Source organism: Engystomops pustulosus, chromosome 1 (genome assembly GCF_040894005.1).
Source record: "Engystomops pustulosus chromosome 1, aEngPut4.maternal, whole genome shotgun sequence".
Classification (NCBI taxonomy): Eukaryota; Metazoa; Chordata; class Amphibia; order Anura; family Leptodactylidae; genus Engystomops; species Engystomops pustulosus.
The window spans coordinates 188,619,203-188,645,148 of record NC_092411.1 but is presented as its reverse complement, the minus strand read 5'-3'; the positions used below and the strand labels follow the sequence as shown (position 1 = coordinate 188,645,148).

The 25,946-nt window shown below is 40.2% G+C and overlaps 1 protein-coding gene across 1 annotated transcript in view; it reads left to right on the top strand.

The window, feature by feature from the left end:
• The window catches only part of SHROOM3 (shroom family member 3), a 236,223-nt gene that overhangs the window by 42,007 nt on the left and 168,270 nt on the right, over positions 1 to 25,946 (top strand). Inside the window, exon 2 of the mRNA XM_072115744.1 lies at positions 13,991 to 14,145. Coding sequence (XP_071971845.1) covers positions 13,991 to 14,145 — 155 coding nt within the window. The remainder of the gene's footprint in view (positions 1 to 13,990; positions 14,146 to 25,946) is intronic.

Below are 25,946 nucleotides of genomic sequence, written 5' to 3'. Positions count from 1 at the left end.
GGCAGGGGCTAGTCTATTCCAGGGTCACCTGATCTGGCCAGCCAACCACTGCTATCGACGTGTAAGGGTACCACGTCATGCTGGGTGGAGTGCAGAGTCTCCTGGCTTGTGATTGGCTCTGTTTCTGGCCGCCAAAAAGCAAAACGGCGGGAGCTGCCATTTTCTCGAGCGGGCGAAGTATTCGTCCGAGCAACGAGCAGTTTCGAGTACGCTAATGCTCGAACGAGCATCAAGCTCGGACGAGTATGTTCGCTCATCTCTAGTTTGTACAAGATAGGTTCTGTAGATTTGTTCTTAAGTTGAATTTGTGTGCAAGTTGGAACTGCATATTTTATAATTGTAACCAAAGCAATTTTTTTTTTGGTCTCATTTTAAAAATGTTGGATTGTTATAAGAACCAGGATTAACAATGAATCTTAATTGCAGACACCTTTAATAACCGTTACAGCTGATTATTATAGCCTAGGGCATACAGAGGTCCATTTGTAACTAGGGGTCGTCTGTAAGTCAAGTGTTCTTAAGTAGGGGACCGCCTGTACAAGGATAGTTTTAGTAATGACATTATTACAGTAATTACATTATCAAGGACTCAGATTGAGTTACTAGCAGATAGCATTATTATCTTGATTTTTCTGCTATATTTTATGCTCAGCTGTGTAACTCGACGCTGATGGACTGCAGTGCAAAGTCTGTGTCAGGCCTGCCGACTATAATGTATAGTATGGTTTACAGTACTAGTCTTCTCATAGGGCATCTGCCCACACTACCACCAGTTGCAAGCCAGAATTTAGGTAACATCAGCACGCATTGGTGCCTTTATGCCTTTGATTAAAGGCTATTTTTGCCTTTATCTTTTTCTTGGATCAATATATTTTGCTTGCGCCGATGTTTGCATGTGGCTTATTTGTATTCATGATTTTTGTATGTGCAATATTATTGTTATGGGGATAGTGTGGAGGGGTTTCATTTTTGGTTGTAACCAAACCCTTATCGTGCACGTTTATGGGTACGTGCCTTTTAAGTGTTTTTATTGGTGTTTGTTTTCAATAAAATTGGTTATTTTTTTTTGCAAAGTTTTGCATGTTATGTGGACTTTTCTACACACCACTCTGGTCTTTTGTAATTCATAATTCTTCATGGTGTGGGTTCCATTTATTATGGACCAAACGGTTGTACTTGCTACCACTTGACATATTCTCATAGGGAAAGTGACACCTTATGGGCCCCCTAAGCCTCTTGGGCCGTGTTGCAACTGCACCTTCTGCACCCCCTCAAGTTACACCCCTGCTTATGCAGAATGTGGCTCTATGAATACCTACATGCTACTTCAATGATACGTATGATTAGAATAGAATATCACTCGGCCCTTGTTCTGAAATGTTGATTTTGTAGAAAATAATATAAGAGAACAACCACCACACCCTGTAGTGTAAATGGAGAATATAAGATGCAGGTTATTGACTCCTTATGTTTTGAAAAGTCTTGCAGCTACTTGCTTGTCACTGCCTCAATAACCCCCACACATTAGTCAAAATAATAATTATTAAAACTGTAGGATGGTGTTTTTTAGATACATGTGTACACATGACCAATATGGGAAGGGCCTGGGCTTAAAGTGTACACGGCTAGAGTATGAGATCATTTAGAGGTTTTGCACTATCAATACAAATGACATTCCTTTCCGAAAGTCTTCATGTCTTAAATTCTATAAGTTTCATGTGCATTAACTATCTACCTAGTGCAATTTGTGACTAAAAGTTACAGAACCTAATCTCTACCTACAGGGGTCCAGGGTAAGCTATTTCATCAGACTAATAGCAATTACTTTTAAGTTTGGGGAGATCTGTTCAAATCTGAATCTGAAAAACAAAATTCACTACAAATGCTACATAAATTATATATTATGTCTGCATACATGCACATACACCCAGGAGTGGATTAAGGCTGCCATGGGCCCTGGTCTGTATGAATATTATAGCCCCTACAAGTACAGCCCCTACATCTGGTACTATAATGAAACTTCTTGGGGAATGGAGGATGCATTTAATCTGCGGTTTCAGGACCTTCAAAGGTTCTGAATTGGCTCTTGTGTAGATGTGAATTGAGAGCAGGAACAGATGTACGAGATTTCTTTAGTGAAGGTCTTTACAAATATCAATTCTAGTGGTTGGTTTGGGTCGCTATGGGTACCTTGAAGGCTTGGGCCACAGACTACCCACATATACCCACATATTTTACCTGTAATTATCAGATTTGTATTAAAGGAAACCTGTCAATAGAAATGAATCTAATATCACGGTGAGCACCTTCACTAAAAGTATCACAATCTACCACATAAAACTCCATCTACCTATCCAAGATGACGTACTTATGCTAAATTGTACTATCCTAGTGCCAAGCACAGAGCATTTGCGCTGCCACCACCTACACTTTACATACTAACTTATTGTACTAAGAAGGCAATAGGGACCTATCTACATGGATTCCTCAACAATTAAATAACCCAAAATACAGATATACCAACTGGCTATAAGATTCCCTAACAATAGTACTAATAGCGTTATTCCTTCAGGAACTACAATTTTCCAATATACTTCTGTATTTACCTCATGGTTTTCTAGATCTCTGCTTGCTGTCATTCTATAGAAAGCTCCTATATTTACTTCTAGTGGACAGACATCTGACCGTGGTCACACAGGTGTGTGGTTTGTTAGCTGTGATTACTCTCTATGATACTAACGAGCTGTGCACATGTGTGACCATGGTCAGATTTCTGTCCACTGGAAGTAAACATAGAAGCTTTCTATAGAACGTCAACAAGCCGAGATCTAGAAAACTGTGAGGAATTGATACAGAAAGTATATTAGTAATTTGAATAACTTTTCATTATTCGAACAATATAAATTACTTGTTGAAATGGGAACACACCTTTAAGTTCTTTAAGGCTACAAGTAGCAGATCCCTTTTTCAGACGAGTCAGAAAACTGCCTAAAAATAGAGCAATTCATTGTTAACTGATTCTGCCATACAGTTGACGTTTCAGCTAACAACAATCAAAAAAAAAAGATCACATTTTGGCAGATAATATTCTGTCAGTTATCAATTAACTGTGACCTGGGGAATACAAATTATCTGGCTATCTTTTAACTGTTATGTGGTGTAAATACTATAATGTATTATGTTGGAGACGCTGTGGTAATAAAGCAACCCTATGCCATATACTGTGGTCGTACCCCAAGCTAAGTAGCTATTGGCTAGTTGTTGGAAAAATTATAGAATTGGTAGCTAGGGATTCTCCAGGACTCTCACCAGGATGGGCACTTTTGAATGCCGCCGGCGACTTTGCCGGCGGCAACGGGGGGGTTAATAGCCGGGATCGGTGCTAGCACCGACCGCGGTTATTAGCGGTGGGGGTTTTATGCATTATGCAAAAACCCCCACCTTTGTATGAAGAGGACTCAGCCCGTGAGCCCTCTTCATACATCCCTTATACCTCTGCGCCGTAGAGCTACGGCGCAGAGCGTTAAGGGGTTAACGAAATGATTTCTTTAGTTAACTCCACATGGAGAATGGAAAAATGTCTTTGGGAACAAGGCATTATAAAGATCAATGATTTTGACGAATTGTGGAAGCCATGGCCAGGTTATGAAAGGAATACTGCCTAAAATCTCACTCATATTGTATGTTGACACTAGAGAGTTAATTAAAAAAAAAAAAATTAGTTTTTCTTCAATCCTTTATTCCTTTTCTCTTCTTCTTTTCTCTTCTTACATCTTCTACTTCTTACACGGTGCAGTGAATATTGTACGAAATGTGCATAATATGCAACAATTGAAATGCAATTGCTGTTTACCTTTTGTTCAGTTTTAATATGGGAACTATATATTTTTGTATTCTGTAAAAATAAAAAATAAATATAAAAAAAAAGTCTAAAAAAGCCAATGATATAGATTTCATTAGTACCAAACACTAGTGCGAGTAATCTAGGGACTCTAGATGAAGATTACATATTATCTCTACTCTTCATGTCCATAAGAGTGTAAGACTGTGTTAGATGTCAGAAAATGTATTTTCCTCATATCTGATTGTTTTGTATTTCCAAGGGAATTAATAAACCGCACATTCAGAATCAAAGACTTTTCCTACGCAGAAGTGATTAATATTAATAAGAGGTTTACCAGTTTTTACATGTGAAAATAGGAACTAATGACCTGTATCAGGAGTTGCTATGGAAGGAGCTCTTCACCTCCTGGATTGCTCTGCATGGGGTTCTTGGAGGAATGCTCTAAAGATCCCGTGGGACCGCTGACTCCTAGATGGATCAGCCTTTTCAATGCACTGACCCATGATTACAGTCATTGCATGAGCAGGGTCACACCAAGCTGTCTCCTTTAGCAATGCACATATTTTCTTTCTTAGTGTAAATGTATTGCTGGGATAGAAAACCGGTATTAAATGTGAGAACTATGAATATGTATATATGTATCTGATCAAACAAATATTTTTTCTGAGGCTCTCTAGGAGAATATTGCTAATAAAATGTAACAACAGCCTAGAGTCTCAAGCATGCATATAAATATACAGGTATGATATATGGTGAAACCTCTTTGAGATGGCCAGATTTTGCACAGAAACTTGAACACCAAAAAAAGTAGTCTTTGTAAAGTCCATCTAATGTCGCTGAAAATAATCCCTTATTTGTCCAAATTGCCAAGAACATTGATTGTATAACCATTAAAAAGACAATGCATATCTGCTCTGAATGGCGCGCCTTCCCTTCAATGCTCTGGCGTGTGCCCATACAGCAGGGATCAAATAGGGTATCAAATTTTCTGGAGCGCTTTGGTATTTTATCCACTGAGAATTTGTACATTTTTTGATAAAGACATTCAATTAGCCAAAGAAATCTGAATTTCAAAATTGCACATGATTTTGTTTTATCCCCTGTAAAACAATGAAAGGGTTAACAAACTTCATGAAAGTTGTTTTACTTATGTTAAGGGTTGTAGTTTCTATAAAATAGGCCTATATAAAATACTTTTATAAGTGAACTATGGTTTTTGGCTGTGTGGGCCCCTTATGTCCCAAAAATTTTAAATTGTTTGCTACAATGGGGGTATTTTTCATTTCTGGCATATAAAAAGGCACAAGGCACTGATTTGTGTCTTTTTCTACTCAGTTTACAAAAAAAAGGTTTTCCTCAGCACTCTCTGCTTTCTGAAAAGGAAGCGGGATAAGAGCCGGGTCCATATTTAATGATTTTCCTACTTTTTTTATAATGTTAAAGTGTGCTACAACTGACTTCAATCCTATATGTGAGTCAACTGTAGCAAGGTTGTGCACCTAATTTATGATGAGGCCTGTGCATATTCATATTATGGCACTGAGGTAGGGGTTATCAAGATCGGCCTGACAAACACCAATGAACATGTCAGGACTGTGAGTCTGTGGACCCTTTGGATCACTGCGGGAGATGGTACTAGCCGACACCTGGGACCGAATTCTAAGTGGAACCTGGTCTTCACTATAGCCCGCCGCAAAGCGGGATGGTCTTGCTGCGGCGAGGTACCACCAGGTCATTCCACAGGTGTGACTAGCCCGCGGTGGCTGCCAACGTAGTAATGCAGGAGACAGTCTGTACCTGGGTTGACAGTGGGAGAACAACACAGGAAGGCACACTAGGACTCCCGTCAGGAATCTCAGGAGCTGGCACACGGATCAGGAACACAGGAACGGACTGGCACATGGATCAGGAACACAGGAACGGACTGGCACACTGGACAGCAGGATACACAGGAACGCAGGATACACAGGAACACAGGATACATAGGAACGGAGGATACACAGGGGAGCTTTCTCTTCAGGGGATGGCTTGAAGATCCAGCAAGGGTCACAGGAAGGGGTAGGAATTTATGTCAGGCCAGCGCCAAATATCAGCATGCTGGCCCTTTAAAACTTTGTGAGCAGGCGTGGGTGCCCTACGACATGAGGACGCGTGTTCTAAACCGCGGGAGCATCAGGGACCACCGCTGGAGCCAGGGAAGGTGAGTTCCACTGGGCACCGGGGGCACACGGAGGGACACGGGTGGGCCCCGATCCGAGACAGGGATCACAGGAGCACCCGTGAAAGAACAAATCAATTCCTTCCATCAAAACAATTGACACCACAATGGAGCCCAGACAGCCCCTATTATAAGTCAATGGGGTCTTCAAGGTATTGCTGGAGTCTTTAACCCCTTCCCGACGTGCAGTATATTGCAGCAAAGGCTTACCGGTAACAAGACACGAAACGGCTGTCACCTTGTTAGACCCCTTGCTCCTACCTCTGCCCCACTTATCACAATATCTGCATCTTTCACGCTGAGCACAACTCCTACAGTCGTTCATGACTACTTTTCTATACCATCTCTGAAGGCATATACACACTGCTGGTCTATAGGGAGTTTCGGTAGTGCCCCTGTTGCATTCACTACTTCGTCCTCTGATCTATATAGTAATGTTGGTTCTAGTAATTATGGTACCATATCTTGGTTCTGGTGCCATACTTTGTTATGTTACTATATGCATAGGAGGATGTTGCTTTCTCAGTAATATAATATTATATAGGCTGGTGAGGTTTGTGTTCCAGGACTTTAGTCTTTCCCTGGTTCCCAACTTGAATTGTTGACATCTATATAAGCACTCAGGGACGGCTCCAGGTTTCAGTGGGCCCCTGGGCAACAGAGCCTCAGTGGGCCCCTTAGCAGGGAACTGCCATGGCGGCATTAAAATTCAGAAACTAAAACAGTCTTCTGTTCCCTAAAATATTCCCTAGTTTGTCATACCAAGCAGCCCCCTCATGGTTATTTTACATAAACCTCCCCTGACTTCTTATGGATTCATTAGATACAGCCTTTTTATTCCCCATGGATTCCTTATGTACAGCCTTATGTGCCCCCCTCCCCCCCAGCAGCTCTGGGCCCGGCACATGCCCAAAATGCCCAGTGCTGGTGGTGCCAATCCTGACACCTTAATTCACCGCATAATGAACAGCAAGTCTTCACCCTCTTATGCACAGATTGTGCTCCATCACTGCTGAAGTAGTTTGCATAAACCTCTATAATAGAAACATATAATTTGTGGCATGAACTAATATACCATGTGTCTATTACTGATAACCACAGCTGAGGAAACATGAGCTACTGTATTCAGTCCTTGTCTTGGTGGTAATAATGATTGGGAGATATCTATGGAATGGTTGTGGTCACATTGTAAAATAAAATTATATCTTACCAATCAAAACCAAAAACAAGATGAGCACGAAATAAAAAAAGACTAAGGTACTAATGGTCCTGACACACGTGTACACCATCACCATCTCTATCAGGATGACTCAGTTTACTGTTTGCTATGCTATACCTCAGTTATGCAATGGAAAAACACAATTTGTGGATTGTAACAATGTATCAGGTGACAGTTCCTGATAACCACTGCTGACGAAACAGGAGCAGTTCAATTGTCCTCAGTCCTTGTGTTCTGCACTGGATGGATTGTTTGTGAAAAAAGGCCACTGAACATGAAGTTCCCATAAGTAATACAGAGGGAGTGCCTGAAGGGTGGTGTGACATTTTTTTTGTTTAATTGTTTTATTGAAGTTTTGAGAAAAGTAAATAATTAACAAAGTGATCATATCAGATACATGCTTACAAATAAAAGACTGCAACCTGTCAATCATAGGATACAGTCAAAGTCTTCAGTAAGCATATACAGTTATCTTCCTTTTTAACATTACAAAAGATCATAACATAGTATGTGGCCTTCAAATCTACTGGTGACAGTATCAAGTGGCTATTTGGAAAGGCCAAGCTGTGGTAACAATAACAAGTATAAAACAATCAATTGCCACTATCTTCCCCAAAAACTATCGGCATGGTGGTCCATTTATCCATCAATGGCCTAATTTCACGTTACAAACTCAGGAAGTTACATTCTTATAATGTATCATATGATGGTGTTAGGTGGACCCCTAGGTATTTAATGGCCTTGAATTTCCAGTAGTATCTATAGTCTGCTTTCAGTAGATCCACCTTTTCGGCTGGCATATTGATTGGGAGTGCCTCAGTTTTAGAGGCATTCATTTTATAGCTGGATAAGCAACCAAATTGTTTCAAACCAGGGTGAAGGTTGGGGAGGGATATTAGCGGTTGCGTAAGGGTGAGAAGGACGTAGTCCACATATAATGATAGCTTACTCTCGTATGCATACCCCATGAATACTAGTATCCTGACGGATTATAGAGGCCAGAGGTTCTATACATAGTACCATGTAAGGTGCAATTTCTAATGTATAGAGCTAGATGCTGTATGTGGGAGTTTTATCTCCGCCGTTGGGTTGCATAAAGATTTCTGATTGCGCTCAAAAATGGTCCCTGTATGCCCATAAATTCTAATGTATGAAACATGAATGACCAATTTAGCCTGTCGAAGGCTTTGTCCGCATCCAGGCTGAGGATGAGCGCTTGTGCGTGGCTAAAACACCTCCAAAAAGTGTTAGCTAGGCAGTATCAACTGGTAGTTACTATAAAAAATAGAACTTAAACAAGTATAACAAGAATACCCCCACCCCCGGTGTTATGGTGTGGCAACTTAATGCAGTGCCTCCCAAATGGAGGCTGATCCGTAAAGTGCCAGGATTATAAAAGGATATGAATATGAAGTCCTCTTAATTCATGAAGGTGAGTCTCTGAAGAAGTTTCACAAAATGAAGAAAGGGCTCAGTAAGAGTGCAATGTTGCCGTACGTCCATCTTTCGGGGCTGGGAATGGGAATCCCCATCTCTATGCGATGGTACATTGTTGTAAAATGTCCAGCAGAGGGCGTAAGTGCCTCCTTTTTTGCAAGGTCAGCAATGATAAATCTTGATATAACTGAATCTTTGAAAATCATTGTCCATGTTTCCTAGCCAGAAACATAATGCGATCGTTAAGCTCATAATCTTGCAAGCGACATATAATATGTTTCGGGGCGGAATTATTGCAGGGAATGAATTCCAACGTCCATGTTAGGGGTGTCCCCCTGTGGTTCCGCATTTAATTCAGGAGATGAAGCTCATGTGGGTGAAGGTGCTTAATATCTGGTAGATGTGGGAGTCAATCCTATATCCTCCCCCTGTAAGTGCAATTGGGGACTGTGGTGAGTGGTCGCTGCTGTTCCTTGCTTTGCTAATGAACGCTGCAGTTTTGGGGATTGCTGTGCTAAGGGGCTTTTTTCCACTGCCACCCCTGCTCTCATCACCGAGCTATAGCTCCTCCCCACATGGCCATTATTTAACCCCTTCGCGCTCCGCGGCGGATATATCCGCCACGGAGCGCAGTGACTTAGCGCTCAGTGGCGGATATATCCGCCACGGCTCCTATGCCGGCTCGGCTCTGGATCAGAGCCGAACCGGCATCGGGAAACACGGGGTGCCGGCTGTAACTAATAGCCGGCACCCCAGTGTAACACCCGCGATCGGAGTTGTCTCCGATCGCGGGTGCTTAACCCGTTAGATGCCGCGGTCAGCGCGACCGCGGCATCTAACAAGTATCTGGGGGGTCTTTCCCCCACGATCGGCCCCCCCGAACCGTTTTCGGGGGGCGCCGATCGTTGCTATAGTAACTCTGGGGTCCGATCTGGACCCCAGAGTTACTAGCAAGAATTGCCAGTAAGATGGCGTCTGTGACGTCATCTTACTGGCAAAGTGCCAGCCTATGCAAGTGCATAGGCTGACACTGATAATACTCTGCAATACATGAGTATTGCAGAATATTATCATGAAGAAGCAATCAGAAGATTGCTTCTTCATGTCCCATGGTATAAAAGTGAAAAAGTAAAAAAAAAAGTTATTCAATAAAAAAATAAAGTCATAAATCACTAAAAATGCCCCAAACCCCCAAAACATATAAAGAGACATATAACTCAAAAAAAAAGTCTAAATCATAACACAAACCCCACATATATAGTATCACCGCGTCCGTAACAACCCGTAGAATAAAAGTAAATCATTATTGAACCCCCACGATAAACGCCGTAAAAAAAAACTGTTATAAACCCTCCAAAAATTATGATTTTTACCTTTTCAATCCCACAAAAAATGATATAAAATGCGACCAAAAAACCATATGTACTCAGACATGATACTGGTGCAAAGTACAACATGTCCCGCAAAAAATAAGCCATCAACCAGCTCCGTAGCCAAAAACGTAACAAAGTTATGCCACTTGGAAGATGGCAATACAAAAATTATAGATTTTTCCCCACATTAGGGTTTTGTTTGACAAATTTAGTAAAACGTAAGAAAATATATTCATGTCTGGTATCCCCGTAATCGTATCAACCCATAGAATAAAGATAACATGACTATTAGGCTATACGGTGAACACCAAAAAAAAAAAAGTAAAAAATCCAGTACAGAATTGATGCTTTTCTACTCCTGCCCTCAAAAAAAGTTCCTAAATTTTCAACAATAGGTGATACCAACCCCAAAATGGTAACAATGGAAAAAGCATCTCATCCCGCAAAAAAAATGCCGTCACATGGCCCCAATAACGAAAAAGCGAAAATTTTATAGCCTTCAAAAGGGGCCAATGAGGAAACTAAATTCCTGGCAGCTGCAGCGCCCTCCTTCCCTTCTGCGCCTCGCTGTGCCCCCATAAAACAAGTAACGGCCACATGTGGGGGGTCTTTGTACTCAGGAGAAATTGCAGAACAAATTGTATGGTGGGTTTTCTCTTTTTATATTTTGGAAATGTGTAAATTTTGGTGCTAAATGAACGTATAAGGGAACAATATGACCATTCTAAATTTCACCTCCATTTTGATTCAATTACTATGAAGATCTCAAGGGGTTAACAATCTTCGTAAAAGCTGTTTCTGATATCTTGAGGGGTGCAGATTTGAAAATGGGTTGGTTATATAGGGGGTTTTGATGCTAAATATGTAAAATTTCATTCAAAACTGTATTTATCCCCAAAATAGTCAATTCTGAAAATCCGGAAAAGCGATATTCTATTTGCAAGCCGCGTGACATCAAAATAAATTATCCAGATATTTCAGAAATTATGAAAATGTAAAGTAGACAAATGGGAAATGTTATTCAGCAACTTATTTAGCTGGTAAATCGATCTGCCTGAAAACGTGATGATTTAGAATTTCGAAAATGGCAAATTTTTCAAAAAATTCATCACATTTTCTTTTTTTTGTAAATAAACGCAAAACTTATCTGCCAAAATTTACCACTAAAATGAAGTACAACATGTGGGGAAAAAACAATCTCAGAATCGTTTTGATAAGTAACAGTGTTCAAAAGTTATAACCATATAAAGCGAAGCAAGTCAGAATCCAAAAAATCGGGCTGAGCCTTAAGCTGTAAAATGGCTGCGTCCTTAAGGGGTTAACTGGGGAGATGACTCTCGTTGATTGTCAGCCCTGGTGCATGCGTGCAGGCTACTATTGTGTGCCTCTGGCACCTCATCTCCCTGTGTGGAATGCCGGACCGTCGGTGCTGCGGACAGCGGGAGCTGTTGCTCCCCCAGTGGGGATTTTTGCTTGCCGGGATTTGCGGCCTGTTCTTTCACAGCAGCATGCTGTTGTTGGGGCTATAGGGGGGTGTCGAGACGAGGACTCACCCCTCTGTTGCTTGCTGGCTAAGACTGGGTTTAATAGGAAAACCTGTCAGTAAATCATTGACAGATACAATATATAAATAATAAGATTTAAAAACACAAAAATCACAGATTCCCTGTATATAATTCTATATTTGTGTTAAAAAAATTATAAAACCCAGAAAATTGGTACTGTCTGACCTGTACCACATACAACCTTTAAATATCCATATATACAGGACATATTAGATTGTACGCATTCAGTATATCACTTGTAGTTTCCCTCTAAGTCCATCCCAACCTATTATGGTTATAGAGTATTTGATACTGGGAAACACCCTAACATTTTTACATATCAGCAGTTTATAACTTTTGTGAATAAGACACTGATCCCAAGCTATTTTCATGTGATAAATGTCTTTCATTTACGCAAGTTGTTTGATCTTGCACAATGAGCTTGTATACCTGATACTGTAACAACATTCCAACAGGGTTACGGAAATTGCATGTGACAACGACTATTTAAGTATCTAATATAGAGGGGATAAATTGAGAGCATAAATGATTTGGCACATAGAAATATATTATATGAGCAGCAAATTGTTTAATGCCTACTCACATAAAGCAGCTTTGATTCTAGTATTTAGTCGTCCTGGGGAAATTGAGGGAGACTGTCTTACTAGTGCCACCTATAGGTAAGTAAACTTGTTAAATATTAGACCAAGGAGCCATGGAACATAACTCAACTTAATAGCCAAACCAGAAACTTAATTTATTGTGAAGAAGCATCAACACTGCTAACAGAGATTCCGGAGAATATAGATACATATTATTTTCAGAATATGGAATATGCCCCACCCACCTAATAATGCTAAAAATCAAAACAAGATTTGAAGATTTGCTTTTCCTCTAAAAGGAGAGTTAATAAAATCGCAATATGCTTTTGCTTTTAATAAAATGATGTGAACCTGCCTTTTGTGTTACATACACATGTTTGTAATGTGTGACATTACAAACATTACCCAGTTTGCTGATTGGCTGAACATGTTGAAAGATGCTCTATGATATAGGATTTAATGTGTTTTTTTGTGGTTTAGTTTTTTCAACAAAAGGTTCTTAGAAAAGTTAGTAAGATGAAATCTATCATATTGTCATTCTCCTTTTTTTTAGAGGACAGACTATTTTTACAAAGATTAATTTATCTAAGTTACACACTAACGCAATTTTTAAAAAAACTTGTTTCATTAAAATTGAGTATAAAGCAAGATAACATTGTTTATAGTAAGAGCATAAACAGACTCTGTTAGAGGTCAAAGTTAAAAAACAACAACCAACATAGGGTACAGTAATACAACAGTACATTTCAATGACATACAAAAAGTGTGTACACCACATGAAAAAACAGCAAATATCAGGTGAAATACATTATCCCATAACCTTCCCTTTATTACCTTGGTAGAAAGTCAAGAGTGTCCAAAGAGTGTCCGTAAATGAAGCAACTGAGTATTGTGTCAAAGGTGATTTGTACCACCTTCCCCACGCCTTTTGAAATTTATTAGGGCAACCCCTACACTTGTAGAAGAATTGATGGAGTTAACCGGTTTCCTCCACATGGAGGAAGTCTACAGTTGAGGAGTCATCCACCTTAGTGCAAACACATTTCTTACCAAGAAGAGGGATTCTCTCAATAATATGTGATGTTGCCATGCCTCCTTGTCCAGTATCCCTAACATGCACACCTCAGGAGTCAGAGGAACTGGTCTACCTATTATACTAGGTAGACCATAGATTTTGGGCAACTGGGCATGTCCACACCATGTGCCAGAAATCGGTGTACGGGGATCTGCACCTGATAACCTCTGAACTATTCACAATTTAATAATTTTTTTTATAATACAATATTTTATTATACAGTATAAAAACATTATACTGAATGCCATATGTACAGTACAAAACTATATAACTCAAACACTGCCATGCCTACCAATACTTGCTGGAGATAGAAAATATATCAACTGGTTAACTGATTCTAAAGTCTTATTCACATAACCATGTGCTTCAAACAGGCCAGAAGACGGGCAAAGCACACAGCTGTGTGGAGAAAGAAGGTTGCTCATCACCCTTTCCTTCTTAATAGGAAGCTGAGCGGCTGCACCATGACTTGGTATAATGGTCCTCTATGTGGGGGCAATGATCTGGCTGCAATTTGTGCAGCCAAATCACCTCCCCCCGATACCATTATGGGAATGGAGCATAAAGTGTAAGGTCAATTTATCTGTATATAATACTGTTTACAATCAGTGGAGGGGTCGTTACAGTGTGACAGTGATGCGTTGTGCTTGAGCTCTGATAATCCTTCTACTCCTGCAGGTTGAGCGTGGAGGTAAAGTCGATATTTCGGAGTCCTATCTTCAAGTAGGAGATGAAGTAGTGATGATCAATGGTGTGGAGCTGTCTAGTTCAAGAAGAGAAGCAATCTCGCTTGTGAAAGGGTCCTACAAAAATCTCCAGCTTGTTGTAAGGAGGTAATAATTACTTATATGTATGATATTGAATTAATATTAGCAGTTCCTGGGTGTTTTTTATTTTATTTTAAAATTTGTATTTCTACAGTTCGTAGTGCAAATTATAGTACATTTCTTTCTTCTTTATATTCTGAAAATATAAAGTGGCTTTAACAAATGAAGGGTGAGGTCAATTTGGCAAACAGACTCTAAACTCACCTAGCTCAGTATATAATAAAATCAAGAAGTATTAAGAAAATTTGTGGAAAGTGTAATAAACTGACATAAAACAATTAGTGAATCCCCCCAATATCCTAATGAGTAGACCTTAGTTCAATATACTTAATAGACAGTATGATCTGTTATATATTGTGTTATTGAAAATTAGTACATGAGAAGGATACAACGCAACATAAGAATGTTTAGCCTGATGCCAAATAGGATGGCCATGCAGTTGAATTACCCTGAAATCTCAGGTGGCATCAAACACCTGAAAGTGGATTTTGCTGTTGGACCCCTTGGAGATTCTTTCTGAGCCTTGCACAACTTGCAGACTTTCCATTGCAAAGGTTAAAGTCCACAAATGAAAGTTTAAATAATTATTGAGTTGCTAGGGGTTTTATTCACTGTATGAGGATGAATCATGTCTACATTTTATCTACTATGCTGCTACTGTGCTGAGGTTGGTTACTACTAGTCTTCATTTGGATATGAGTAGGCAATGTCTTATGCCTATGACGCAGTGCACTTTTATGAAAGCTTCATCCTTAGAATACACTTTGAAACAGGTGCTTCACGGGTCAGTGCTTTGTGTTTATTGAACACTTGATATATCTATCTGACATGCCTGATGTATTAACAATTTTACAGGTGCACACTTGAGCAACTTGGTTCAAGAATGTGGCTTGCCTAAGTGTCGGTTTTCACTTGTTCTGTCTATGTCTGAAGCCCATGACAAAGGTTGGTTTGAATGTAAAAGATAAATCATTCAGAGGGCTGGCAGTATATCACATTGCGGCTACACCACTTGCTATACAACACTGCAGGAAAGAGTGCACAAAACTGAACAAAGAAATTCTGTGAGGCTAAACTCATGACATAAAATAAGAAGGGGATGACCTTTGTTTTTGTAAGGCTCTAATACTTGCCAGTTCTTTATCAATAAAAAGCTAAAAAGGATATTTCACCTTTAACTTACTTTACAGGAAAATGGAGTCTAGTTCACAGGCAACATTGTGGTCATTGTGTCACTTGTAGCCTTATCTACAGTCTTTATCTGTGAGTTTTCAGTGCACCTTCACTTGGAAGGAGACTTTGTTCCTGCATCATAGTGATCCTCCTCCTTCCTCCATTTTGCTTCTATGTAATTTTGACATCTCAGAGAGATGCTGTCTTGCTGCTTGTGGGGCAGACATTTGAATGAAATGCAGATGAGGAGGAAAGGAGAGATGGTTGTGTGTGGCGAAGCAGATTTGGGACAATTGAAACATATTTAACCCTTTCCTGGCATGAACTATTACTGCACACGTCGGGAACGGACGTTCCATACAGTCCGCCCCCGCCCCTTGATGTCATCGGGGAGTGGGGATAGGCTGCTATGACAGCCTGTCATTCAACCTGATCTGTAAACAGCTTCCTGAGGCAACTGCTTACAAATCAGAAGTAAAACTACCATAAACTAGAGTAGTATTTCAGTTTATGGCAAGAGCGATCAGACTTCCTAGGGTTAAAGTACCCTAAGGGGGCTATAAAACTTTAAAAGAAAAAGGAAAAAAAAAAGTTTAGAAAAATAAAAATAACTAATAAAAACTTTTATGTTCAATCATCTAGAATCACCTAGAAATTATATAAAAATAAACAAATAAAATCATAAACATGTCAGGTATTGCTGCATCCCAAAATTCCTGATCTATCAAAATAAAATCGTTATTACCGACGGGGAATACATAAAAAAATGATTAAAAAGTTATTAAAAGATTGTACAGTCTCCTAGATGGTAGCAATTAAAATGTCAAAAAATGAACACCTTACCCAACACCATACACAGAAGTATTAAAAAGTTATTGGCCTCAGAATATGGTAAAATTGAGATATTTTTTGTACACAAGGTTTTTTTCTTTTTTTTAATCTTCTAAAACAAAATAAAACCTATAGAAATGTGTTATTCTGTACCAACTCAAAGATTAAAGGGGAAGTGTCATTTGGAAAACACAGCAAAAGCCTTAAAAATAAAGCCCACAAGAGAATGGCGCAAATGTTTTCTTTCATCAATTTCAATGCATTTTCAATGGAATTTTTTTCTCCCTTCCCAGTACATGCCATGCAATATTAAATACTGACACTGAGAAGTACAATTTTTAACCCTTAAAAAAGCCTTCATACCACTATGTAATTGGAAAAATACTCACTCTCCCCGTGTGTCTCTCCCTCACACGCACTGGCTATTTCTCTGTTACTCACTCACACTCACTGGCTGTCTCTCTGTCTATCCCTCACTCTCCATGCCTGTCTCTCTGTCACTCACTTTTCCCACCTGTCTCTCTGTCACTCACTCTGCCTGAATGTCTCTCTGTCACTCACTCTCCCTGTCTGCCTCTTTGTCACTCACTCTTCTCGTCTGTCTCTCTGTCACTCACTCTGCCTGACTGTCTCTCTGTACCTGACTGTCTCTATCCCTATCCATCTTACCTTGCACATAAGATGGATTATACTCATTGCCTATACTAACCAATGAAAGCTTAGAGCTCATATTAATGACCTGTGGCAAAATAGAAGCTGAGCTGTGATTGGTTGCTTATTGCCACAGCAGACAATGGTTCATGCATACAGTGGTTATCATATTACCTCACATATTACTTCACATCTTACCTCACACCTAAGACTGTGTTCACCAGTTGCGTTTTGTTTGTTTAATGCATGCATTTTCAAGTGCATCACAACAGCTGAGAAAAGGAGGTTTGCCTAATTGTCACAGTTGCCCCTGCAACCCATATCCCACATGGCGGCTCTGTAAGATTTAAAGCGCCAGCGATAATCGGCGCTGGCTGGCCGCCTGCCAAGATAAATTCCTGCCCGTTCCTGTCTTTGTGCTTCTATGCCTAAGAGAAAGCTTTGTTCCATGCCCTTTGCGATTATCCTGATTTCCTGTTGTGACCTCAATTCTGTTCCTGACTCCAATCCCATACTGCCTGCCATAACATACCGCTACGTCCCCTACTCTGAACCTGTGCTGCCTGTCTCAACCTCCCGCCTGTTCCGGACCACGAGTTTGCCTGACGATTCTGTACTATGCCTTGGCCGCCACCGCGACAAAGTCACGCCTGTGGAATGACCTGGTGGTACCACATCGCAGCAAGCCCAACCCGCTTTGCGCTGGGCTCTGGTGAAAACCGGTTACCACTTAGACTCCGATCCCAGGTGTCGGCTTACGTCATCGTCCGCAGTGGTCCAGACACTACTCCTTAGTGTCTAATCACATTGGTGTCATGTGTGCGTTTATGTTTTGTTAACATATGCATTTGTTAACAGTTTGTTAATACATGTATTACCATTGCCTTTATGGTTGCATTTTGTAAACACACTGTTGTCAACAATGTAATAAGGCAAATCTCCTCTGCCCAGCTGTTTGAAAGTCCATGCGTTAACGCAAACAAAACCCAATGTGTGAATGCAGCCTAAGCTGTATTATACTCATTGCCTATAGTAACTTATCAAAGCTCAGAGCTCTTAGAAGCTGAGATGTGATTGGTTGCTTATTGCTACAGCAGACAATGGCTCCTAGTATATGATGTATTATACACATTGCCTATAGTAACCTATCAAAGCTCATATTAATGATCTGTGGAAGAACAGCAACCAATCACGGCTCAGCTACCAACTGCCACAGCAACAGCAGCATCCTGTATATGGTGGTTAATAATTGGATTTTGGAAAGCGCGGGGTTAAAAAAGAATCAATGAGAGCGGCTGTGCAAAATTTGGTACCTGTAAGCACAGATTTCTTTAGCAGACATACATACATACACTTAGCTTTACATATCAGATTAAGAAGCTGTTTTTCCCACTACACACAAATTCTGCAGCATCATTTTTTATTCAGAGCTTTACCCTGTGCCATTCCTCTTCAAAATGTTTGAATTTATTTACAGCTGTATAGTCTCATTTTTAACCCCTTACTGACCAGTCCTTAAAAGGCTTTAATAACCAGGGCAATAACTGTTTTTGCGCAAAAACTTACAATTATTTTCGCCTTTTCTTTTGTGCCACACAGGGAAAGTTAAAATGTTAAAGGACCTTTTTTAATTTTGGGGGATAAAATGACAAAAATTAGACAGGAAGAATTTTTTTTCTTAATGTTTTTTCAGTTTTCAAATTAATTCAAAATGACCATTATAAATTAATTCTCTAGTATGTGACGGTCCTTTGATATGTAATATCCATAGTCTCGGGAAAACGGGGTGACTATGTCAATTTTTTTTATTTTATTGGGAAATATCAATGTTTATTTCTATACATTTATTAGTATGTTATGCGTGTGTATGTTTTTACTTTATAAGTCTCCCATGAGGTCATAAAAGACCCCTGGGGGACAATTTTTTAAATTTTTTTTGAAAACTTGGCACTCCTTATTTAGAATGAAAGTGTGTAAACCTATTAAGTGAAAGGCAATCCAAAAGTAAATGCATTTAAAGTTTTAGTCTTAACCAAGACCTTCTTCAAACTCAGATTGAAGGGGGAGCGAAGAGTAGAAAAAGCGGAGCTGACTGCTTGCTGGAAGTTAGATGTAGGAATGGTGGAAAAACTTCCTCCAGGGAGAAGAGCTCCTACATCTAACTTTCAGCAAGCTGTCAGCTCCGCTTTTTCTACTATTCGCTTCCCCTGCAATCTGTGCCTGGTGAAGGTCTCGGTTGAGATCGAAACATTACACGCATTTACTTGGATTGCTTTTCACTTAATAAATATACACTCTTTCATTCTAAAGAAGGAGGGCCAATTTTTCATTTTATTTATCTATGGACTGGTTGCCCTAATTGAGCACTCTGTAGACTCTAAATGAAGTGACGTGCAGTACTACTATTAATACTTGGTCTGATTAGACCCAGCAGCTCTGATTAACCCCTGCAGACCTTGCAGACACAGCAGCACTACTATAGCACTACTACTTTAGCGATATGCGGTGAAGAAAGGAGTCTGACAGCTGGAGAAGCAGAATTAGCATGGGAGCAGTAGAAACTGGAGTGACTTCTAAAGACGTTGCTGCAGACTTGGGACCCATCAGTGGGCAGTTGCAAATCAGTTAAGGGGTGGCTTTCTCTACATAATCTTTCTAGTCAGCACTTTGTTTGTCCTTCTCCAGTCTAAGGCTACATTCCCACGACAATTGGGGTATGTATATACGTCCGACGTATATACATCCCCTATAGGTAGGCAATGGGCGCATGGCACAGTACGGAGCGATACGGTGCAGCACACGTGTGGAACTGTACCGTTCCGTACCCGAGATAAGACAGGACATGTCCTATCTTTCCCCATATTACGGCGCTGTGTGCCATGTATCTCTATGGAGAGGGGTGGGGGCGAGCAGCCCTCACCCCCTCTTCCTCTGCCGTGCGCTGACATGTGCCTGCCTTTCTACGGGAGTCAAATGTAAATAAAAAGCAGCCCTGTCATATAAACCTCACTCGTTCTCATATAATATTGTCCCCCTCTCCCATCACCTGGTGCTTTCTGCATGAAAGTCAAAAAAATGTACAGGTGCATACTTCAACTAAGCAAGTGCTTAGAAAGCCGATTCCATGAGGTGATTATAAGAACAGATGTGTCATGTTTTAAGTTGTTGTTTTAAGGGGAACACAAGTGCAAAAACATGTCAGCAGAGGTGACCCTACAAATGATGTATTATTGGGTCTGCAAGATTACAGTATGAGATTAACAAAATCCTAGTAGATTGAAATGGATTTTAACCTTATTATTAACCCTAGCGTAAATACAAGAAACTTTGAAACATATCTTATCAAAGCAAAGTGCTTCATTCTCCTCTTTGGTTTTTATCATCCTTCCTTACTTATCTTTTTACTCTTTGCTGAATTCCATCTTGCTAGCAATTAGACAGAAGCTGACTGAGATGTCAGATAACATACAGTTGAATGTCTGCTCAGAAGGGAGGGTCATTAGCAAGTTGTTATTCACAGATATAAACCTGACTTGCCTCTGTATACATGAGATATATTGTCTTTTATATTGTTCACACGCTGAATAAAGCATGCCTACATTGTTTTTTTATATAAATATGATAATACTGTTTCTGTTTATCCCAGTCAGATATACAGTACTCTGGATCATATTCCATGTATATTTTCTTATTTTTTCATCCGTTTTTCATCCGTAAAGTACATAGGACTAAGCAAACAAACACAGGTTTTCGATCGAAGTAATCTCTTTATTTCACACCTTATTTGTTTGATATTAGAATTGTTGGAAAGGCATTCAAATAGTGCTGTGTGTTTAATAACTGGTTTGTTCGCTCATAATGGGACTGTTTATTTACCAGAGACCACACTTCCTGGATCTGTCTGCCATCTGAAAAGTGAGACTGTTAAGTTACGTTGCAGCCACAGCTGCTCAATGTTTATTGTGAGATCAAGAAAAAAGGCTTCTCATACGGCTTTGTACAGCAACAATCGACAACATTCCTCTACAATTACCTGGGGCAAGACCAGGAACATTGTCCTGTTCTGTCTGGTTTCTACGTAGTAAAGCAAATGTATTTACAGGTTGGGTAATAAGAATCAAACTTTTGTCATCTCCACCTAAATGTAATAAATAAAACTGAAAAAGGCACATAATTCAATGGGAAAAATTTTTCATAAACTTGCATGATGTGTCAAAGGATCATGTACACCCTGCCCATACCACTGCCTTGGTAAGAGCTGGCGTAAGGGGAAAATCGTCACAATTCCTGGTAGTGTGCTAGCAATTGTAATTAATTCAGGACTTATATGCCAAAAAACTGGCCTTCAAGCCCCAATAAATCCACCCCAAAATCCTTGTTAGTACAACATTTAAAATACACTTAAAAACCCCAAAATGGGTGCACAAAAGCTCCCCAAAAACATAGACAAAATGGATGACAAAAAATTGCCACAATAGGTAGTATAAGGGTAGGTAATGGTCTTGAAAAATGCACAAAAATACCTAGGACCAAGAGTCAAAGAAATTTCCTACACAGAGGATGTACACTCACCGGCCACTTTATTAGGTACACCATGCTAGTAACGGGTTGGACCCCCTTTTGCCTTGAGAACTGCCTCAATTCTTCGTGGCATAGATTCAACAAGGTGCATTCCTCAGAGTTTTGGTCCATATTGACATGATGGCATCACACAGTTGCCGCAGATTTGTCGGCTGCACATCCATGATGCGAATCTCCAATTCCACCACATCCCGAAGATGCTCTATTGGATTGAGATCTGGTGACTGTGGAGGCCATTTGAGTACAGTGAACTCATTGTCATGTTCAAGAAACCAGTCTGAGATGATTCCAGCTTTATGACATGGCGCATTATCCTGCTGAAAGTAGCCATCAGATGTTGGGTACATTGTGGTCATAAAGGGATGGACATGGTCAGCAACAATACTCAGGTAGGCTGTGGCGTTGCAACGATGCTCAATTGGTATCAAGGGGCCCAAAGAGTGCCAAGAAAATATTCCCCACACCATGACACCACCACCACCAGCCTGAACCGTTGATACAAGGCAGGATGGATCCATGCTTTCATGTTGTTGACGCCAAATTCTGACCCAACCATCCAAATGTTGCAGCAGAAATCGAGACTCATCAGACCAGGCAACGTTTTTCCAATCTTCTACTGTCCAATTTCGATGAGCTTGTGCAAATTGTAGCCTCAGTTTCCTGTTCTTAGCTGAAAGGAGTGGCACCCGGTGTGGTCTTCTGCTGCTGTAGCCCATCTGCCTCAAAGTTCGTCGTACTGTGCGTTCAGAGATGCTCTTCTGCCTACCTTGGTTGTAACGGGTGGCGATTTGAGTCACTGTTGCCTTTCTATCAGCTCGAACCAGTCTGCCCATTCTCCTCTGACCTCTGGCATCAAAAAGGCATTTCCGCCCACAGAACTGCCGCTCACTGGATGTTTTTTTTTTTTCGGACCATTCTCTGTAAACCCTAGAGATGGTTGGGCGTGAAAATCCCAGTAGATCAGCAGTTTCTGAAATACTCAGACCAGCCCTTCTGGCACCAACAACCATGCCACGTTCAAAGGCACTCAAATCACCTTTCTTCCCCATACTGATGCTCGGTTTGAACTGCAGGAGATTGTCTTGACCATGTCTACATGCCTAAATGCACTGAGTTGCCGCCATGTGATTGACTGATTAGAAATTAAGTGTTAACGAGCAGTTGGACAGGTGTACCTAATAAAGTGGCCGGTGAGTGTATATTATAAACATGAGGTCCAGTGCAAATAAAGTGCAAGCAAATAAGGTGCAAATCTACATTACCATATAAATAGATTCAGGTCTGGGGAGGAATAGATGCCCCACGCATATCACCCGGCTCGCGGGCTTCGTCAGGGGATACCGGCACATAACAAGTGATACACTTATATACCCCAGCTGTTCTGCCGCGGCCCAGCCCACCCACTTCCGCCCCACCATGATGTAATATCCGGACATGCGCTATACAAGCCGGGAAGATGGCCGTGCGTTCCACCAGGCCAGAAGCGCCTAAGAAAGCATGTAGAACCTGGAGTTGGAAAAACAATGTGGGGCTCTCCCAAAACTCAATTGTACTTACACAGAATTCCTATATTTGCCAGTATGAGTAAAAATTGAAAAGTAAAGCGAATAAAGTATATTTAGTCTAAAAGGTGTCGATTGTTGTAATGCGACATATAATGTTATGCGTCGATTGTAAGACCAGTCATAGCAGCCTAATAGTGTAAAGTATAAAATGACTATACACCAATGTAACTAAGAGAAGTAAACCAAAGCTCAATGAAAACACATAAGTAAGAAGTACAGAGACATTTACTAACAGAAATGTTACAGAAATTGCAAAGTATATTACTAAAGAGCATCGGACAAAGTAAGTTTAAAGTATACAGTATATTCGTATATTGTCGGCGAGATCATTGTATGGGCAAATTGCCAAAGTAAAGATAAAGCGGCGAGGGTATAAGGGCGTTATTCCACACGTAAGGCAGAATTTTCGAAGAAGTCACTATTTGGGGCTATGTTTATAAATATATCAGAACGCAAAAAAAAAGGGAAGAAAAGAAGAAATCGTGCCAGAAATAATACTAAATACATACAAAGAAGAGGCTAAAGGCCCCTGTATTTACCATTCAAAAGAGAAAAGTAAGTATATATTTTCGACGCCCACCCTAGGAGGCTACAATGTGATGTATTGTATATTTGAATGACTAAGTAAAAAGGGTATATTATTTATCAATGCAGTTACTTGCTGTAGAAATGCAGCATTTGAAAGAAAGACATTCAAAGTAAGCTGGCCCACTTCGCTGGTTGGCCATGCCCCTCCTAGCCCACAAGAAATCCCCTCCTAGAAATCATTAATAAGTGCCATTTTATTGAATTGAATCGAGTCGGAGGACTTGTAAAGAAAAGAAATCAGTACTGAGTGACATTTTATTGAAATTAGGAGCTCCGGTCAGATATTTTATTATTTTATCAAATTTCATTATATGAGTCTTCCAGCTACGTTGGGTTTGCGGAACGGAAGTCATCCTGTATACTCCTCACAAATGACCATGCTGTGTTTTTTGTAAAGTATATTCTCTAAATAAATATATTACATAGTCTCCCCATATTTCATTAAATTAAGTCTCCCCAAATTAAATTAAATACAAGTGCCCCCACTAAATTAATTATGTACATTTTCCTGAGATTTATATACAGTAGCCACTAATTAACTTATATACAGCGCTTACTAACAGCACTTTTATACAGTACAGACCATTCATTCATGTGCAACATCAGCAACCCTTTATTTTTAAGTAACACAGCACCCCTTCCGTGATTAATATATTATACAGCAGCACCTACCTCATTAATTAATATAATATACAGCAGCACCCCAATTAATTGATATTTTATACAGCAACACCTGCTTCATTTATGCAGTGTCTAATTCATTAGTTCAATGACTATCACTCTCACATCACCTCTTCACCTCATCCCCTCTCTGTTGGCGTCCCTCAGGGCTCTGTCCTGGGACCCCTGCTCTACACCTCTGGCCTGGGATGGCCTTTTTTAGTTTTTTCACTTCCATTTTTCACTCACCAACTTAAAAAATCTATAACTTTTTTATTTTTCCACATAAAGAGCTGTGTTATGGCTTATTTTCTGCGTAACAAATTGCACTTCATAGTGACGGTATTTAATATTCTATGGCGTGTACTGGGAAGCGGGAAAAAAATTCCAAATGCAGTGAAAATGGTGAAAAACCACATTTGTGACGTTTTCTTGTGGGCTTGGATTTTACAGCTTTCACTCTGCGTCCCAAATGACATGTCTACTTTATTCTTTGGGTCGGTACGATCACGTGGATACCAAATTTGTATAGGTTTTATTATGTTTTCATACATTTAAAAAAATTAAAACCTCCTGTACAAAATATTTTTTTTTATTTTGCCATCTTCTGGGGCCAATAACTTTTTCATACTTTGGTGTATGGAGCTGTGGATAGTGTCATTTTATGCGAATTTTGATGCCGTTTTCATTACTATAATTTTTGGGACTGTGCGACCTTTTGATCACTTTTTATTAATTTTTTTATATTTTTCAAAATGGCAAAAAAATGCCATTTTCGACTTTGGACGCTATTTTCCGTTACGGGGTTAAACATAGTGAAAAAAACATTATCATATTTTGATAGATCGGGCATTTTCGGACGCGGCCATACCTAATGTGTTTATGATTTTTACTGTTTATTTATTTTTATATCAGTTCTAGGGAAAGGGGGGTGATTTGAATTTTTAGGTTTTTTTATTATAATTTTTTTTTTTTAACTTTTTTTTATTTTTACTTTTACTATTTTTCAGACTCCCTAGGGTACTCTAACCCTAGGTAGTCTGATCGATCCTATCATATACTGCCATACTACAGTATGGCAGTATATGTGGATTTTACTCCCCATGCATTGCAATGTGCAATTAGCACATTGTAATGCATGGGTTAAAACGAAGTAGCCTCGGGTGTTCGGAACACCCGAGGTTACCATGGCGACGGATCGCCGCTCCCCGTGACGTCATCGGGGAGCAGCGATCCACAACAAGATGGCGGCGCCCAAGCGGCGCCATCTCTTTGAAGCCGTCGGCAGCATTGCCGGCGGCGATCGCGGAGAAAGCACCCGCGATCGGTGCTAGCACCGATCGCGGGTGTTACCGGTAAGCCTTTGCTGCAATATGCAGCAAAGACTTACCGGCTATGGAGAGGGCTCGGTCCGCGAGCCCTCTCCATGCACCGGGACCCGGCGCGCGCCGTACTAGTACGGCGCGCTGCGGAAAGGGGTTAAGTCCCATGGCTTCCAATACCATTCATATGCAGATGACACACAGATCTGTATTTCTGGTCCAGATATCTCCTCTCTTCTAGCCAGAATGTCTGTCAGCCATATCCTCCGTTTTCTCTTCCTGTTTTTTAAAACTTAACACGGACAAAACAGAACTCATAATCTCATAAACACATCCCTACCACCTGATATAACAGTCACAATTCATGGCACCCGCTCTCCCCAGTCCCTAAAGTCTGTTGCCTTGAAGCCACCTTTGACTCTGACGTATCTTTTAA